This window comes from Xiphias gladius, chromosome 7, assembly GCF_016859285.1.
Source record: "Xiphias gladius isolate SHS-SW01 ecotype Sanya breed wild chromosome 7, ASM1685928v1, whole genome shotgun sequence".
NCBI lineage: Eukaryota > Metazoa > Chordata > Actinopteri > Istiophoriformes > Xiphiidae > Xiphias > Xiphias gladius.
Window position 1 is genome coordinate 21,708,119 of NC_053406.1, and position 20,344 is coordinate 21,728,462.

General features: G+C 39.6%; 1 protein-coding gene across 1 annotated transcript in view; it reads left to right on the forward strand.

Moving 5' to 3' along the window:
• The window catches only part of b3glcta (beta 3-glucosyltransferase a), a 59,611-nt gene that overhangs the window by 16,754 nt on the left and 22,513 nt on the right, over positions 1-20,344 (forward strand). The window contains exons 3-5 of the mRNA XM_040131073.1: positions 6,246-6,285; positions 14,358-14,467; positions 19,581-19,657. Of these exons, the coding sequence (XP_039987007.1) occupies positions 6,246-6,285; positions 14,358-14,467; positions 19,581-19,657 (227 nt within the window). The remainder of the gene's footprint in view (positions 1-6,245; positions 6,286-14,357; positions 14,468-19,580; positions 19,658-20,344) is intronic.

The following is a 20,344-nucleotide window of genomic DNA, read 5'->3' on the forward strand; positions in this document are numbered from 1 at the left end:
TCTTTGTCTGGCCTTTACCGCAGCCGCCTTCAGTTGCTGCTTGTGTGTGGGTCTTTGAGATGCAACGGCATTGTCATTGTGTAGATTAAACCAGGCTTGCATGAGTTAAATATTGTAATTTATCCGGCTAATTACACTACCTTGCAAATGTGAAATTTAAATGCAGTGACATTAGCCTCTATTCTCATCTTTATTCTGGGTTATTAATGAAACTGGGTCTCTTGTTTTTAATCAAAATCAAAATCCATTTTATGTTTGTCTGTGTGTGTGTGTGTGTGTGTGTGTGTGTGTGTGTGTGTGTGTGTGTGTGTGTGTGTGTGTGTGTGTGTGTGTGTGTGTGAGAGAGAGAGAGAGAGCGAGAAAGAAAGAAGGGGAAGCTAAAATGGAAATTTTGTCATTTAAAATAATTTAGACAGGTCACAGTGCCTTTCTTCAGTGTTCACAGCTGCTTTACAGGGGACAGGATGATGCTTGTTGCTATGGATACCATCCAGCGCTATAGCCGCCGCATCTTATGCTAGTTAATTACATCTTAAAGTTGCCTTGACTGGATGCATATGATTATCCTTTTTCATTTATCTAGCTGCATAGTACAAAGGACAGTATGTAGTCTAGCATTAGTCAGATTTACAGTATATATTCCTATGCTTTATACCTGTCTGTCAGGAGGTACAGGGACTTGCATGGTGTGCAGAACGAATCCACTTCCAGGGAATGTGTCACGGAGGTCCCCGTGGTTTGATTACTTCTTCTGTGTCTACATTCAGTTCCTTGGACTAACCGTGTTATTATTTAAACAAGAAGTGTAATGACGGAGGTACATTATCAATTCAAATCTAAAGGGTAAGACTGGTAATATTCTCCATTCCTTACTCTACACAAGTCCTGTGAAAAGACCAAAACCAACAATGTGTTAGTCCATCTGTCAATACTTTCTGACTACTTTCTGTCTGCCGCTCTTAGCCCCAAGCCCGTTGGTTCATAGTGAAGACATAAATCTTGTGTGTTAGTTGGATGAATTCATTGTTGGTTTTGGTCTTTTCTTGACCTGAAACTATTGTTTGAGTAGTTGACTGGCAGAAAAAAAAATCTGCTTGTATTTTGATAATGGATTAGTCGTTTCAGTCATTTTTCAAGCAAAAAAGACTAAACTATTAAATAATCAAAATAATTGGCAGATTAATCAATAATGAAAATAATTGTTTTTTGTAAACCTTCTATTTTCATGGAATTTGTTGACAATAAGAAACATATTGAATATTGGCACCCATGTCCTGTTTAAACTAAAATCAAAAGATTATTCCTGGCTGCCACGTTGGCAACTGCTTTTTTTTTTTGTGACTGTTCGGGCTTGTGGTCGGCATAAGTAAGAGCAAGTTAACAGTTTAGCCTGTCGGTCTTTTTTCTTTATGCCTTTGTTTGCGTATGCGTTTTTTTTCCCTCTTAATTTTCAGTTGAAGCAAACAAATGAAGAAAAAGGCTTGGGGAAAAAAAAATTGATAAGAACGGCCTGCTGATGTTCACAGGAAGCAGACATTTCAAGTCATTAAGTCGTTATGAAATTGTAATCAGTCAGTTCTTTTGGCAGCAAAACATGGAGGGATACAAAAGGCATTTTAATTCTCAAACTCCTCAGTGAAAGCATCCTCTAAGTAAAGCTGACAATGTGCACTTTACTGACGAATCATTTTATTCCTTAGTTTAGTTCATGTTAATACAGAGTAAAGACATTAATAACAGCGCTCAACCCTTCAGTTACTTAAGCCGCTCCGAGTCCTTCATGAGAGCCAGCTTCTACAGACGTCACACATTTTCCTCTAACATGTCAAAATTCAGAAAACCCTGCAACCTTGAATCATTCTTGGCATCAGTGAACAGACAGCTAACGTGGCCTGATGGGTAACTCGCATCAGCGGAGCGTCTGCACCCGCGGGGATTGAGAGGTGTAGCAGGGGGGCCGTGTATGTATGTGAAGAGCTTCCGAATCAAAGGCAGGGATCAAGGGGGGCTGTCTTTGCTGGTGTCCTTGAATTCATAACGGTCATAACAGTCGCATTAAGTAGGTTGAGGATCATTCTCGAGGAGTCTACACGTGTACACATCAGCAGAGTGAGTCTTCACCGCAGTGCTGCTGCTGCTGCTCTGAAGTTAAGCTACACGGGGCACAATTTTTCTGTCTGTCTGCATCAGCGCTGTGCTGCCACAGATCAAAAGGTGCTCAGGGGATGGTGAAACTGGCCCCTTTCGGATGGACTCATAGCAATTCCTTTTTAACACCTATGGGTGTCTGATTCCTGCTGCAAATGGCTGGCAGCCTGCTGCCAGATGGGATAAAGGAGAGCGGTACCTGTGCACAGAAGCGTCGAGGGCCAAAAAGAGGCGCGGCCTGTGAGCTGAGAGTAATTCATATCTCGGTAATGGCGAAAATGATGTTAGACCTGATCTGAGTTCACTCTGCCGCAGACTATAATATCAGCAGCCAGAGAAAGATTTTCATCCCTCAGGTCCCTCGACTGCAGGGATTTTACGAAGTGCAACCAAGGAGCAGGATTTACAGTGAGGTATTCTGTTAAAAGCGCAATGAGTACGTTTTTGATCATATACATTTGAGGTAAATCCCATTTGTTGTTACCATGTTTTTAAATTTGGATCATAAATTGTGCCTTTCAAATGAAAAATCCATCTTATAAAATGTGAACACGTAATAAAGCAACTATTGGTCATATATTTATCCATATTATATATTGGTCTGTAAATACCAAGGACAGCGAAGGAAGTAAGTCAAGGACTTTATTGCTTTTTCCCTGACGAAGTCTGACATGTTTTATTATATAAATATATCAGACTGTTGTCAAGAAACCAAACTAAACGAAACAATTATGATTTATTTATTTATTTATTTTTTTTGGTTTTAACTTCCATTGATAACAGGTCAAAAGATGATGATGTGAAATCATTTCAGGATATTTAAATCTCATCTGCGGTACATTAGAGGTTAATACTAGATAAGCATTAAAATAAGTATAAGTACTTAATCCCTGTATAGTTTAAGCAGCTGTTCAGACCAAAAATAGCATTGCATTTGTAAGCACAAAGGGCTGCATCGGTGGGGCTGTGTTGCTACAGGTGCAAGCGAGAGGATGAAATAAGATCCAAGAAGTCAAGGTGGAGTAATGCATCCGTGAATTTGAAGGGTAAAGAGATGGCAAAACACTGCACAGCGGTTTGTAATAAAGCAGGATTTTACAGCTCACCAGGTACAAAGTAATCACTGACAGTAAAAAGTAACCTACAGTACAAAGAATGTGCACTTGCCTTTAATTGATTTGGCAAAAGCAATGGGTTGCTGGATGGTGTTGTGGAGAAGCTTGAGCCAGGTTCAGCTTTTTTGCCAGATGACCCTGTGTTCTTTGCCAGAGGCGGTTGTGTTAGGACCTTACCAGTGCCAAAATAATGGCCTCATTGAAATGAACAAGGAGGCTGTTTTTTTTTTTTTTTCTTTTGTTTCCCCTATATTAAAACAGCTCATTATAAGATAATTCCTCAAATACACAGAACATTACAAATAACATAACAGTGTAGGAGTTTCTTCAGTTTGGCTAATTGAAGAGAGTTCTCATTAAAGCCTCATCAAGACCTTTCGTAAGACATTAGGTCTTATTCAGGGTCATATAAAATATATATTAATAACGATATAGAAACATTGCAAAACAGACACGGTTGCACACACACAGTGACTATAAGTGGTGACGTTTCACCTGTCAGTTAATTCATCACACCGGAGGTTTTGATTTATTTTGTTTGGCAGTGACAGTGTAGTGATTTACTGTTTCATCTCTTTCTGAGCGTCCGTGTTGTGCTGGAGGAGACGGAGTGCAAAACTTTGCACCTGCCACTCATCAGTCACAACCACCATATTCATCATAACAAACTCCCGTGCTCCTTAATTTGTTTCAGGGTTGATTTGCCTCCTCCTTTTGAGTGCTTTTTCCCGCTATATTAACCTGTTGTTGTACAATATATATTTTCAAGTTTGAAAGAGTCCGTATGAGTAATTATCTGATAACGAGTCAGATCCTCCTGCCGTACGAGATGCATTTTTTTTTCCTTGAGGTGCCTTGTCTCTTCAGCTAAGGAAATGATTCCAGAGAAGCAGTGTGTGATAAGATGAGACAGAAACCTTGTGGGCATGACTAATGCTACTGAGTCCAATTAAGCTGATGTCTTGTACCCCCTGAATTAAATCACCCTGATATGATCTTGTCTGCCTTTGCATATATTTGCCTCTAGCTCTGATCACCTGGAAAAAAAAAAAAAGAGAAGACAGAGCGTGAACGTAGGCTCAAATCGCCGCTGAATATATCTTAGTCGGTGAACTTTCTACTTTTTACAGTACGGCATTTTGAACATGTGCTTGCTTGATGCTAGTCAGAATCCTCGATTCGGGATTTGATGACTATAATTGAAAACACAGGAAGTGTAGGCAACATGTGCCCTACAAAAAAAAAATTATGTGTAGCCATGACAGTTGCAGGAAGCTTTTCATGGGCAGGAAATTGGCTAAATTAATATTTTTTTCTCTATTATGAAAATGGGTAGTCCTCTAAATGTGCTGAGATAGCGGGTTACATATCGGCTGGTTCACACAACTGTCACCAAACCACTGTGATTCCCTGTAACCACTGAACCACACCCGCTGAGAGTGAATTTATGACTTAGTTAAGCTCTGTGAAGGCTGCAACAGCTTGCCAGTGAAATGATTGTTAGTCTAGAGGAAGTCATAAATCAAAACAGGCCTCGGTTTGTCATTATCTATTAATACTGTGCCGCTCTCGCTCTAGAGCTCTGGAAACAAGCACAACTCGCACATTCTTGCCTTCTCCCAAGACTGAAAGATTTCCGCTGAAAGATGGAGGTAAAAGACAGCTCTTCAAAGTGTGTTCGGCTTGTGATTGATTTATTCATCCCTCCATGGTCTGCCGCATGCACTGACAGCTCTGGAGGTGGAACAGTGTTCAAAGCCTTAATTGAGCTGGATGCTCAGAGCTTAAATGCTGCAGGCACAAAATCCACACAATTAGGCAGGACTAATGACGTGGGGGTATCGCCCATTATTTCTCCAAATAACCCACAGGGGTTCCCATATTTAGTATCACTAAGTCTTAATTAGTGGTTAGGAATAGGAGCTAGAGTATTTAGCTGAAACAGAGCATCTTCACACAAGCCATTTTTGACAGTTTCTACATCTTTTCTTGAAACAAAAAACAAAAAAGTAGATGTGCAGTGCATTCAGGAAGTAATCGAACCATTTCACTGTTCCGTCATTTTGTTATGTTGCAGCCTTATGCTAAAATTTTTCAAATTCTTTTTTTTTTTTTTTTTTCCCCTCATCAATCTACACTCAATACCCCGTGATGACAAGGACATGGACAGGACATGGACATGATGAAGGAACTGCCTGCAGAGCTCAGAGACGGGATTGTGTCGAGGCACAGATCTGGGGAAGGCTACACAAATAATTTCTGCTGCATTGAAGGTTTCCAAGACCACAGTGGCCTCCATAATTCTAAAATTGAAGAAGTTTGGAAAAAAAACACAATTTTCCCTAGAGCTGGCCACCCGGCCAAACCGAGCAATCGGGGGAGAGGGCCTTGATAAGAGAGGTGACTAAAAACCTGATGGTCACTCTGGCTGAGTTTCAGGGATCCTGTGTGGAGAAACTTCCAGGAGTACAACCGTCACTGCAGCACTCCACCGAGCCGGGCTTCATGGCAGAGTGGCCAGACAGAAGCCTCTCCTCAGTGAAAGACTGTGAGGAACAAGATTCTCTGGTCTGTTGAAAAGCAAGATTGAACTGCTTGGCCTCAGTGCGAAGTGTCATGTCTGGAGGGAACCCATCGCTCATCACCTGCCCAATACCCTCCCGAAAGTGAAGCATGGTGGTGGCTGCATCATGCTGTTGGGGTGTTTTTCAGCAGTTTTTCCTTTTAATAAATTTGCAAACAATTCTAAAATGCTGTTTTCGTGTTGTCATCGTGGGGTATTGAGTGTAGATTCATGAGGGGGAAAAATGAATTTAAACGATTTTAACATAAGGCTGCCACATAACAAAATGTGCAAAAAGTGAAGAGGTCTGAAGACTTTCTGAATGTAGGTCATTATTTGAAGATGTGTTTGAACAGCTTTTTTTTTTTTTTTTTTTTTTTTCACGCTGTAATTATTAAAAAGTCTCTCTGTCTTTTCAGAGCCAAGATGATACGCATGTCATCCACAACAATCAACTGGGTAAGTCATATTTTGTTCCAATTACTGTAGCTGCAAAAGTAAGAAAGGAAGACAATAAAAAGAGGCGAAAAAGAACAAAAAACTGTGTAGTGCTTTTTCTCGTATGTGATAATGAACTGAATATCTTTAGATTTTGGATTGTTGGTTCGACAAAACGACATTTGATGACATTACATGAGGCCTTAGGTAATTCTAATTGGCTTTTTTTTCCAAGACCAAACAATTAACTGATTAATCAAGAAAATGATTTAAAAAAAAAAATAAATAAATTGTTAGTTGCAGCCCTAATGGGGTACCAATGAAATACTTAATAGTTACATGCCGGTGGGTACAAGAAAAGAAGCACAGAGAACCGGGGAGCAACATATTAGCATTTAGGAAAGACCCTGAAGTAATTTACACCTTTTTAATTACCTGGTACATATTTGATAATTAGGGTAAAGACGGGGGACCAACAGCTTTCGTCCTTTTACAAGTATCCACATCATAAAAAGGAGCTAAAGTAAACTTTATTTCTAAATATATAAGTGTAATCTTTAGTCAGTACCAATATTATGGTTAACCATTAAGTAGAAGTAAATATTTTATGGGTAATTTATTTCAAAGTCTCTCTTAAACGCAGTTGTTGCCCGCTTATTTGATAACCTCTGCCCACTACCCAGTAAGCATTTTATCGTATATACTAAATACGGGGTACATTGTAATTTGCAGGCTGTAATTTAAGGTGTTACCAAAGACTGTTATATATTATACTGTATATGTATTCATATTTGTATTCATTTATATCTTCATTTACATTGTTTCTGTGTATGATCAAACCTGTGCTTTTTCATAGAACAGGTCATATTTTGGACTCTGTTCTTGTGTTTGATATTAGGATCAGTCTGCATGAGTGGAACTAATTTGTAATGTTGGATGACATTCAAAGGGGATGAACTATTGCTGATCATTTTTTAAGTTTTAGGAGAACTGTATGCTCAGAGGATTGGAATACATTATCACTTGATACAATCATGAATAGTAAATCGCAATGACAAATGTTGGACAGTGTGACATTTAAATAACAAATGCTATAAAATGAAAATGGTAAAAGGGGCTTTTGCCTGATGCCCGCCTCGAAAATGTAATCTCCAGAGTTCCTCAGACTTTTTCATAAATAAAGTCCCATCTTCTTATCGATTTGACAGCAACCAGGAATTTCATAAGTAGAGCAAATAAAGAGATCTCATGCATGCCTTTCATGCTTCAGGGGGCTCATACAATCACCATTTGAGAGTGATTTTCGGGAACCTGCAGAGGAGTTTAGAGCCAGTTTTCTGGACCTCTGCCTGTTGTTCATTCAACTGGGTCACCACAGACGCAAAAGCACACAAAAGCAACTTCATAATGCTCTCATTTGGCACCTCAGCACAGAGAGGAAATACAAACAGACAGCTATCTGAAAAATGGAGCTGCACTATCTGGCACCGCCATAGTAATTCCCTTTGTCACACCAGAAAGGCTGTGCTCGCCCGCTGAGAATATTGTTTGTGGGCAGAAATTCAAAAGATTAATAAAGGAAAGTTGGAATTTCTATTGTTTTTTACAGCAAACATCAAAATCTGTAACTGGCTTATTTAGTTGGAAGTAGCTGGAGCCCTTTTAGGACTCAAATAATGTTTAAAGTGAATAAGGGGTGCCAAATCAGAATAGAATAATGTCTCATTTAAGTCTGTATACAATTCGCCATTATATATATATATATATAGTATGTATACACTGCAGTGTGTTTACATTATATATCTTTAGAACAAAAAAAGCAGTGTAATTCCTCCAGCCATATTGTACTGCGTGTAGGGTTTTTTAAAAAACAACATGCGACATCTCAACAACACAGATAGCTGAAACCCCGGAGAACATCACCTACCTAAATGCCCGAGGAAGAGAAAACCTTCAACCTTTCGGAACGCTGTTCCTGCACTGTTAAAATATGTTACAATCAACAAATGGATTCAGAAATTGGGTTTATTTCCAGGATTTTGTTTGGGCTTACATTGTAGCTTCACAGTGCCTGCTGAAATGTTAACTGACAGGGGTGCACTTCTTCAGTTGGACAATAAAATGAGTTTATAAATGTAGAAATATTACACTAATACGACATCTCTCTTCTTCCTTTTTCTTCTCTAAATCATTTTTTATTATAGGATATCAAAGCATTATATCGTGCAGCATCATAAAAACAATAAACATCATAATAATACAAACGTTGTAAGGCATTTGACTGCCCAGCCCGGTCGATTCAGTCAATTCACTTCATTTTCAGACCCGTTGTCCAAAGAAGAGAAAGATAAAAATCATGAGGAGAGCTCACGAAGAATGTCTGGTCCATTGATGATTTGATCTCCTTACTTAAAAAAAAAAAAAAACAGCTCTTGGCTGCATTGCATTATTGTCTGGTGGCGCTACAGTGGTGGAGCAGTAAACCCTTGATCTTTGACTTTAAGGGAATCTTACTAAACCAGATGTTTACTGTTGATGTTGAGGAAAAATGAATTACCTGTCGGTTTGGTTCTTTATCTGTGTGAGAGAGAAAACTCTCCCACCCAACAGCAGAAGCTAGGTGCATTGCCGAGAGCATTTTTGTAAAGGTGGATTTTTCTTTTTTATCGTTTAGTGTTTGATGGCTGAGGGTGCAGGGCAACTCTGTACCACAAACAGTGAACGGTACTGCTCGAGAGCAGAGAACGTATGCCGGAATTTAAATCGGAATTTCACTATGACAATAATTAAGCCGAAAAAAGCGGTGCTGCCGTCCACTTTGCGTTTGTATTATATTCACGCAGTGGCTTGGAGTCAGGCCAGGGGGAGAGCGCATTGTATCTTCAAGAAGGTACAGTTTTCACTAGATGTTGACTGAACCCTTCCTGTGTGTTATCTAACATTTCCTGTGTATTTACTTTTCCTCATTTTCCTTCTCCTTTCCTCTCACTTGTCTTTAAGAGTGCCCAGCTGCTTGCCTGTCACAAAACTCCTGCTTTTCCTTCTTATTTTATTCTGAACACAGCCGATGACTTTATTCTGCAAATTAAAATAACACCACACATCCATCCACCAAAAATGCCCCAAACGGTGCTTGCATATGTACTGTATATTATTATCATATGGTATGAAATCGAGCAACTTCCAGAAAAATTCAGCTTTTCAGAAATGAGGGGAAAACGAGCTTATTTTGAAGTGGTGTCTCTAGTCCATTTTTGAATTACCATAATGGGTAATGGAGGGATTTCATAAGCAAAACCTGGAATCTGTTAAGCATTAATTGCCGTAGCTTCCTGAATCATTGATGCTAAGTGAGGTTTAAGGGTTGAGTTCAGCACTCATTAGTCTTCAGCAGATTTGTCCATGGAGTCATGAACTCTAGAGAAACTCTAATGAGTGTGATTATCACAGGTTGGAGACCCTTTTTTTCCAACGTTTACGTGTTGCATCTGACGTGTGATAGTTTTGTATGTGTGTTTTGTGTTACTACTTGGAGAGAACTGTAATGAGCTAATTTTTACAGGAGAGTAACTTTTCCCTCTGATGGCTTTACTCTCCTGCATACCTCTCTTTCTCACAAACACAATCTTCTTTTCTTTTCTTTTCTTTTTTTGCATCAATAGTGCATCTCCCTATCCCTATTTCACTTCCTTTCCGCTATTTTCTTCTCTGTGTTTTACTGAGATATTTCTGATACTGACCTTTTCGTCAGTAAGCTGAAAGTTAAATACACCGTGCTCTCTATTGATCTTGTGCAAGGTAATTATAAGTCTGTATTAATATGAGAAGAAGGCTGAGAGAAAATCGTTTCACTCGCTGGATGACACATAGGCCTGTGCTACACTAGATGATTGCCTATAGGGAAAGTAAATTACTTTTAAATGGCTAAATCAAACTCTCAACAACCTAAAAAGTTGGCTATATTGAATTTGGGATTCCAGATTGAATATAACTGGATGTCTCTGGATTAGCTTTTAAATCCTGGTGCTGTCTAGTGTGACAGTCATAGTTAGTTTGGTCAGAAAACTGCAACCCAATTCTCTTTGGTGCACTGTGTTTCATGGATGCACCTTTTTGGATGCGAGGAAGGGAGAGATGGAGGGGAATTTACAGGAAAAGGCTGATTCTGAGCCATCTTGTCTCGGGGAGTCCAATGATGTGAGCCACTAGAGTGTAGCAGGTTTTACACCAGCAAAGTCTGCCACTGGATGGGGAGTCAGGCCTGTCGACTATGGAAACAAAGTATTGACATCCTCTGTCACCTCTGAATATGTGCTGGCAATGAAAGGTTCTAGATCCGTCATGACAGTTTCATTGTTCCCATACCAGCCTAATGGCCCCACTTGCAGAATCTTATCCCTCTAGACATTTGCAGATGTGTGTCACTGAAATTGCACCATTGATCTGCTTTCCATCCCTTTTGGTCCTCTCTTTTTCTTTCTGAATTTGAAATAGATTTAAAATCCTGCGCTCCAAATTTAGCCTCGCATTCATTTGTTCGCTGTCAGGAGCCCTGCTATGGATATGTGTTTATTTAACAGTGCGGACTGAGATACTCCGGGCTGAAATGAACACGCCCCTCTGACAGTCCTGGTGACTACACACACCTGCTCTGTGACGCTGATGGAGATGACAGAGGTGCAGGAGTGCCTAGAGGTCAGTGTGCTCTCAGCCTCTCTGCCACTTGCCAACGTCTGCTATCCTGCTCTAAGGAAGTGTCACTATTGATTTGTGTCAGGGAGGTGACAACACTGCAGGGCCGCGCCACCACGAGAGCACACAATCTACACTCGAGTGCAGTTATTTACTACACCCTCATGTATGCGTGCACTCACCTCGGAATACAAACACATTTTAGTTTATCAGCCTTGATTCTTTTAATCAGTGTCAGACTGATTCGGTCTCCCCTCTTAGTACGTGCAGAGATGGCGAGCTAGTGAGTACACACAACACTCAAAGCCTTCACACAGAGTTTGCCTTAGACCAGATGTTGATGGCCTTCAAAGACTGGCTCCATGCATTGAGAAAAAGCACCAGATCAGAGAGAGAAGGAGGCAAAATTCTCCTGTGTCTCATTTCAACCAATATATTTCAACACTGATAGTCTTTTTTTTTTTTTCTCCTATGGAGTGACCTCTGTGGAATACTAAAAGAGTGAGGGGAGATGAACGAATACTAGACTCATGCCCTCTAGTTCCATCAGCCTGGCAAAATACAATCATCTGTACAGAGGTGCCCGTGGCTGCTTAATCTCCCCAGGAACCTTCAATCTCTTTCATTCAGTATTTAGCCATAAACCAAAGTATTAGACTTGGTTTGTCAAGGGATCACCAGCGTTGTTACAATTCGAGCTGATGGGGGCATTAAGGTCTGTACCAAATTTAAAAGCAATCCATGCAGTCGTTGTTGACATTGACATTTAACCAAAATACAAATGTGAACCTCATTCTGGGACCGTGGGGAACCTATAGCCATGCTGTAAGCATGAGAATGTGCTGAGAAAGTGTGCAAGCCACAAATGTAGTTTTAAATTTAAAAAAATCAAGAAAAAAAAAATATATTTTTAAAGGATTTGCACCAACTTTGTTTCACTTACAGTTTGTAGGACACTGTCTGATATAGACCAGGAGCAAACACAGCAAAAGAGCCGAAGCTCTGCCCCGAAGACCTGAAATACCTCTCATTGCTCATATGGCACAACAACCTAAAGACCTGCCAACCATCAAGAGTAGATACGCTGTTGTACCACTCAGAATTTCCTAGTAACTACAAGAAGCTATCACCTATCAAATCAACTATCTACAAATGGCGTTTGTAGATAGCAGTCGCACCAGCAGTCGCTTACAATCCTGGTGCAATCCATGTACGTTTCCTTCAGAAAATATAACTTTTTCTAGTTACATTTCTTTTCTTCTCAGCCTGGAGGCATCATTGGATAATCTCACCTAACGACCAAAGAAGTGCTTCGTGACAACGTTGGCGCCAAAGACACTGTTTGAAATCTTTTGTTGTATAATTAAATACAGGTAGATGTATTGATTGCACATTTCTGTCTGCCATGAGTGCCAAGGGAGTGCACAAAGGTGATTTTTACTTGAGAGGAGAAGGACACAGCAATGATCGAGGTGAAGGAAGAAGGGCGTTATAACAGGATTTTTCCTTTCCCCCTTTCCTCCCTGTTATTTGATGATTAATCGAAACCCATTAGTGTGGAACCAAGGCCAGTGAATTCGGTCTTAATTAGTTTCTTTTTTTACCCTCATTCTCCTTTACTTTGACATAGGGTACGCATTATCTACACAATGAGGGATTGGCATAACTGCTTATCTGATTTTACTGTTAGTCACATGCAGCTGGTGTTAATGCTGCACTGTGCAGTATCAGGAGGCTGGTACCTCACCTGGGGCTTTAAAATGTACTGCTTTAAGTGATTCCAAATGCACACACACGAACACACGCAGTCATTCATTTAGCAAACTCAGCAGAAGGACATTTGGAGGTGGTGTTCACTGTCTGTGCTCAGCTCTAGGCGGAGGTTAGATCTTCTGGGAGGTGGACATGCTGAGATTTAGCAAGTAAATCCACCCCCTCACCATGCCCCCAAAGATCAATGTGATCTTTGTTATGAGCGGGCGCGACGCAGTAACACACCCACCAACACTTAATTAAAAAGATCTGACACAGATACTGTACTTTGACATAGCGTCTGACTCTGACCTCGGTGCTAATATCTGAACCCAGGAAGGGAATAGGTTCAAGTAGTGTAATTGAGGAAGAGGCAATTCATCTAATCCTGCCGTTGTCAGCACTCGCCCTTCCCCTCTTTCCTTGTACTGCTTTTGCACAACTATTCCAAAGGGGAGATTATAGAGCTGTCAGCAGTGGCTGTTACTTATTTATGTTTCGAAACACTGAAATACTCCTAGTCAGCTAATTTTGCAAGGCTTCATGGGAAAGATTCTTTCCTGTAATCAGAATTTATGTCATGGTATACTCTTTATGACTATATTCTGTACAATACTTGGGTAACTAATTAAAACGTGTAAAGCAAAGGAGAATTATTTGGCACAGCGCCTTTTATGTTTGTTTGAGCTGAAATTAAAAGGAAGGCGTACAGGAAAAGACCTTCATATCTCATTACTGGGAAGTTTCTGAGCTGCCTGTCAAGGCGGGGAAACTCCGACATCTCTTGTGTTTTTCTTCTTAATTCACACCTGGATATTGGCTGCCACCTCTCAGCTCGAAATCCTTGAAAAGCCTTTTTGTTGTCACAGTCATTCCAGCCAGGTGCTGCAGACTTTATTTGGATGTGAGGGACAGCTTACAGGATTTAGTAGTTGTCAAATGTAATTGTACAGAGCCAAAGACAAAATGACTTTTTTTTTAAATTTTTTATTTATTTTTTTTATTCCCTCCCCCCAGGTCCATTGGTCTAGTTTTTATTGTACTGGTCGTGAGAGCCACAGGGTTTATGTGGACTTGTTTGTGCAGCCAATGTCATTCTTCACTGAGCTGTGTCACTATTACTGCCCTGTGAATGGATTTCACATGAAGAGGGACTGCAGCTAGATGGGCCAATGACAAAGATGGTATCTAAACATGTCGTCAGCATCGAGGCAGCCTGTATTAGCAGTTTTTCAGCAGACGTTATTGAGCTAGTGGCTCCTTGTTAACCTTAGCCGTAACATGCACTAACAATACCTGTCAGTTTTACTGACAATGCAGTAGTATTGCTCAGGTAGAAGCGGACAGCTGGGCTATGTCAGCCTTTTCGGTGTCAAGGCACCTCAGAGAGAGAGACTCTTCCGACTGCTAATCTTTTATCAAGTAGCGCAGTCTGGGCTGTGACATTTACATACTCTCTCCCCAAGCCAATTAAGCTCTTGATGGCCCGGTTATTATCACCAGACCAATAATGGAGATTAGCAAAAGTCACCTCGGTTATTCAGACTGTGGCTCTTACCTTGTCCTGCGCTCAGAAGGTCATCAATTGGCACGATCCTTTTTCGGAGTGTGCGACCAGTCTCTCATCTCTAAGCTTTGTGTTCCTCCAGACCTGCGGGAGATAGTGTTCATCATCCAGAGTCAAAGCAACTACTTCCATGTGAGGCAGGCAGAAAGACGGAGGGGGGATTTGCTCAAGCAGGCACAGAGTCTCACAGGGGTAAGATTCACGCCACCTTTCACCCACACCAACACAGACACATGCTCTTGTTTTGCCATACGAAGAGTACCTGACATCACACTTAGATTTTAGTAGAAATATGTGTAGGCAATGATCATCACTATCTGAACATGAGTTGTTGTAAGCTGTATATGTTGCCACATGGTGTCAGCACAGATTTTTTTTAAAATGATTCAAATATTTTACATTTTTTTAATTGGAAATCCATTTGGGAGAAAGTACACATGATTTCACTACATAGACAGAGTACTCTGCCAAGTGTTTGCCATTTGTTACACTATTACTCAGTGCTCATAATTTTAAATATTGAATGATAGTATGAAGAATTATTCATGGTACCCTCCAGATTAAACTTCTAAAGTTCATTAAAATCAGAAATATGAAACTGTAGTTTAAAATATGCAACGTTCCTTTCGACATCAAACTTTGTGTTTACTCATAATTTCATGGATTTAGGAAATCCAGACATCTGTGCAGCTTTGATGTTCAGATATTTATCACTTTACTCAACAAGTCAACCTTCCATTTCTGGCCATTTTTAGATAAATTTTTAATGAGAAGTGATGATCATCCAAAGGCATATGTTCATCCTAATGAATATTGTAATTCCTGCTTATAACTCAGATATTCAAAAAAATAAGGCCACAGGAAAAGAAAATATATACTTTCTCCAGGGAAATGAACTCAGCATTTCATGTAATTTGTGAAATTTCAGCGAGCACATCAGCATCATGTCATCGGAAGATGGAGAACACATTTGCAGGTCAAAATGCCTTTTGCTTCTGTTCATTAAATCTCCTCAGAGCCAAATGAAATGGGTTGTAATACATTAGTTATAGCCTATTTCGTTTGGTTAAATAGTGAACGCAGCATCACTAATGACAATATTACAGTAAATTAGATGAAGAAACTGCTTGTTCTATCAAGAGACCAATTTAGATCTCCTATCGAGGTTTATATTTCTGTGGTCTTGGATTTGTCTCAGACCCAGAAACGTTATATGTTGTTGTTGTCTGAGTCATTATTTCTTTGTTTAGCACTGTTATTACGGTTTGAAGGTAATCTCAAAGGTACAGTATTTCATGTGGCGCACCATTTACATACAGTGCTCTTGGAAAATGACTAGGCACCCTGTTGTCGTTTTATTTCTCCTATTTGCCCACCCCCCCAAGCAGTACAAAGTCCAAAATAAGAATAAATCTGAGAGCCTCCTTCCCAATTTTATTATTATTGAAATCCGATAAGTCAAAGTTTGGACACAGACTTTGTCTTGTTTTTCACAATTTGGAAAGATTGTTTCATGTTTCCCGTAATGAATAGCGGCATCAATTTGTGGCAGAAGATAAGATTTTTCATGAAAAGATTTAGTTACACTAATGGACATATTATAATAATAATAATATAATAATAATAATAATAATAATAATAATACTAATAATAATAATAAGGCGGACTTTATGAATACCACATCATGTTGTGTGGGTGCATTTATAATCTCAGAGATGTCTTGCGTTTTAGTATCTGTTTCATGTGATTACACAAACTAAGTCCAGGGTGAGTTTTAATCAGCAACATCTTGAAGAGACAGGAGTAAGAGCTTGACAGCTTTTCAAAGAGATATAAGACCAGGCTATCTTCACAGAATCAAGAGTGAAAATACCTTCAGCCTCAAGCGTACCTAGAAGGATGTCAGAGAGTTCACGCTGTACCTAAGCAAAGTGCTACATAGTCCTCAAAATTTGAGAAAATGTAAGTAAAAATAGAAAATGTAAAAGATTGCAGTTGAATCTGGTTCCAGATCTGTATAGAGGATAATTTTGAGTTATTTTATTATTTTATGTTGTTAGAGTTAAAATGAAAAAAATAATATAATTAATACAAATGAGAAAATGGAAAAGGGCTATAGAGAGAGAGAGGAAAATGGAAAAACTAAACCAAAAACAACAACTTTATATATTGAACTTCATCTTCCCTTTACAGTTTTTGTATACATGTTGTTATCTTCTCCATTGCACATTCAAATTTAAGATTTTTCATTGAAGCCTATATTTTTTGTAATTAAGATTTTAAGTTTTCCATATTGAGGACTTATTTTCGCTTTCCATCATCATTTTTTTCTTTGTTTGTTTAATTTTCAATTTTCAATTTTTATTTTATTTTCGGGTTAAATCATCCTCCAAAGAGATGCATCAAAATATACATAATTACAAAAAAAAACATCAATGTCTTGAAAATATATTGAAATCAGGTGAGATACAGAAAGACAGTGGAGAAGTTGGAGAACTAAATTAACCTTTGATTTCTATTCTCAACAAAGAAGGTTTGGGTCTCGGATAAACTGTTGTTATCCAGTTGTCTTTGGATTTCTTTTCTCTAGGTCAGCAAAAAAATATTAAAATAAATAAAAAAATTATAAAATTTACCAGTATTATGATCAAAAGCATTGCAATGCAAAATATACAGTATTAGATTAATAGCTTTTTTAAATGGTTTCTGGCCGACTGTCACAAAAGATGTGAATTTTCGGCCCAACATCAATAATAACTTCAAGATTTAGGACCTATTTGCTGAACCTCCAAGACAGGAAACGCATGTATGATCAGTATTTTTGGTGCCAAGCCCTTTTCACCCACAGCGGATACGTCGGTTTTGTCCTCGTCTGACTGTAGGAGGTTTTGTGATATCCACAGATTTACACGGACAGGAACTTGTGGATTCTATGTGGCAGTTCACAGCCTATGTTCCTGCTGTCTGACATTCTGCCTTCTGGGAGGAATTCACATTACATCTGTTTAGTGTTTTTGTCATTTAGCCAGTGCTCATATCAAAAATAGAATGATATTAGACTGAAACCTTTTGCCGTGGTTGTGGAATACACTAGGTTTTTTGGGAGCTTCCTTGTGCATCAATTGTATTATCTTAAAAATTGTATTTAAGGAGCCAATGTGATGAAAATCTTTTTATTACGCAATCATTTTTTAAAAATGATATTAATTAGTCCTTTTTGACCATCAGAAAATGTCATTTATGACTCCAGCTCATTTCTGAAGTAGTTTTGACAGGTGGCTGCTCCATCTTCACTCTCCTCTGCGGCCCCTCCTGTGGTTAAAAGCATAGCTTCCTGTCCTTCCATTACAACTGGATCTCAGTGACCCCCATCTTCTCCCAAGCCACCAAGCAATCAGTGTCCTATTTGTTGCAGGCAGGTCCGCAAAACGACCGGCTCTCGACTGTTGATTGGGAATCCGCAGCTTGTACACAATTGCCATCAAATGCTCAGCCTCTTCTTCTTGAACGTCTCCTTTATCTGAAAAATGTCAATAGCTTTTTGAAGCATAGGCTCTGTTTTTGAGATTGTGTTATTATTTGAAGACTTTGCTTCTTTTCTGTTAAAGTTTTCTCCAAGTTCCTCTTTTATGTAACAGCAGTGGTGTGAATGTCAAATAGACAGCAGTTCAATAAAACATTATAGGTGTCATTATGCCATTAACTTTGAGATTAAACTCCATATTAGATGGAGAGCCACCAAAAACCAACTGCCTAATAGGGTTTAATAAGTGTAAATAGTGTCAGACTCTTCGCCTAAGTCAAACAGGCTGCCGTTAGACAGAATGGCTCAGGGGAGACGGTTCCCCCTGACTTCCTGCGTGATGAGTGGACCATGCAGTAATGAACCACGGGGTCTTACGCTCTGCTGCTTTGTTTTCCTCGCAGTGTGCAACATTGGCTCTCTCAGACAATCCTCACACACCCTCCACTCTCCATTCTCAGTACTGGAAATTTTGCTGAAAACAGATTCCTTCTTCTTTTGGAAGTGACTGTGTGCACGGTCAGTGCCCTGAAATATCCTGCCGTTGTTTACGGTGATATTTATGTCTTACCAGGGTTTATTTCTTAGCATAAGGGCAGGCGGGAGCAGCCGCCCGGAGGGCAATATCGGTTTTAAGGGATCGTACCGGTGTATTTACAGATTTAATCTCTTTAAAGGATGAAGCTGGCATCGTTATACATTTTTCTTATTGTCTACCGGTCACGTAGAACGATCAAAGAAAAAAAGAAAAAAAAAAAAACCTAAGTAAAGGTCAGACAATAGACACAATATGAGCCCGATAATGACCTGAGCTGATAGACGTGGGAAACAAAATATGAGCACTGGATGCAAGAACTAATAATGTTTCATAGTGGAGGACCCCTCACATCATAAAGGCAGGCCTTCTCTTGCCTAGTTAGACGGCTTCTGTGCACACCTGCCGAGTCACTCTCTCCCTACTGCCTGGGAAGGAGGAAGACAGAGCCCACCTCCCCTGCCGGCGGCAAATGAAAGATTCCTGGTTCATTTTCGTCCATGAAAAGTGTGTTTACATATGTAAACATTCATTGTTGGTGCTGTCAGGTGGAACAGTGAAGTGGGTCCCCGGCACCTGAACATTGATCTATCAGGAGTGTGGGGGATCAAAATAAACTACAGTGCCCATATTCATCATAATGAGGGATTTGTTGACACTTGAAAGAACATAGAATATCACCAGTGCTATCAAACATGTCTTACTTTCTGGTCTGTGCTCATTATTGTAAAAGCTACACAATATTGTTGTGAGGTCAGGCGGTGCAGATTTTCAAGTAGATTCCAAAGATAATGTAACATTAGCAAAAATAAATGCAGACTTAATGTTCACTGTGATAAATTACGCTACTCAAGCAAGTTTCGTTAGTCTGCTAATTAACTAACTAGTCTGCGATTTTCATATCTTGGAGACATGAATAGAAAACTACTTGGCAGCGCAGAGTGGTAGATAAAATATATTCAGAAAGGCAACACGCCAGCCTGCATTGCAAAACGGTTAGCTTTAATGCACAGTGTATGTTTTTTTGTGATAAATGGACTAAAACGTGCAAAACCACTGGTATGGGTGAGATAGTTATCTTACCAGAGAGACTGCAACAGTCTGGCAGTCTGGCTCATTAGTATTGATCGAGCCATTGACCCTCCAGTTCCTTCACTGCAGAAAAGCTGCTTTAATTGTCTTTAGCTTTGTGCAGCTATCGTACACCTACTAAAAATGATCTCTGGTTTGTGCGGCGTCTCTTTCAGAAACCACCGGTGATTTTGCTTCTTCACAGTTTATCAGATAATGAGGGAGATTGGAGTATCCTGCCTCTGCTGCCTTAGTAAGTATCTCTGAACTCTCAGGGTTGAATGAGCATGTGATTAAAAAATAAGACTGAAGGCTTCAAAAGGTGGACGAAAAGTCAAAAACGTTGGGTATTCCTAGAGTTGAAATTTAGGATCATTAAGTATAGGTTTTGAGGACGTTTAGTATGCCATGTTTTGAGGTTACAGATCACTCAGAAGCTTTTACTAACACAATAACGGAGACTGAATGCTTCGCGTGATGAGAAATGCCTTCCTAATGAGCCCATAGCTGTGACAATAACCATATTACTGCAGTTATCCAGTGATCTGAGCATCATGATAATGACATTAGCTACAGTGGTCTTCATGCTTGGGCCTTCTCAGAAAACCAAAATGTGTTCGGTAATTGGTTTGAGGAAATTAGAAATAACATCTGAATCTGTTTTCGTCTTCCATCATAAAGATTTAGGACCCAGATCACCAAAAGCATCCCAGGCCATTACAGAGCTGCCTTCCCTGAAAAAAGTCTGTGTGCCTGTGATTTTTTTTTTTTTTTTTTTTTGTCTTTCTGCCCTCCAGGGAAAACTCTGTGCCTTTATCTGATTGGGTCAGGAGCCTCGGTTAGATGGTTCCTCAGACTGGACTGAAATGAAAAGACTGATTTTTGTAGAGTTTGTGTGTGCATGGCAAACTTCCATTTATTCTTGTTTTATTATTCCATT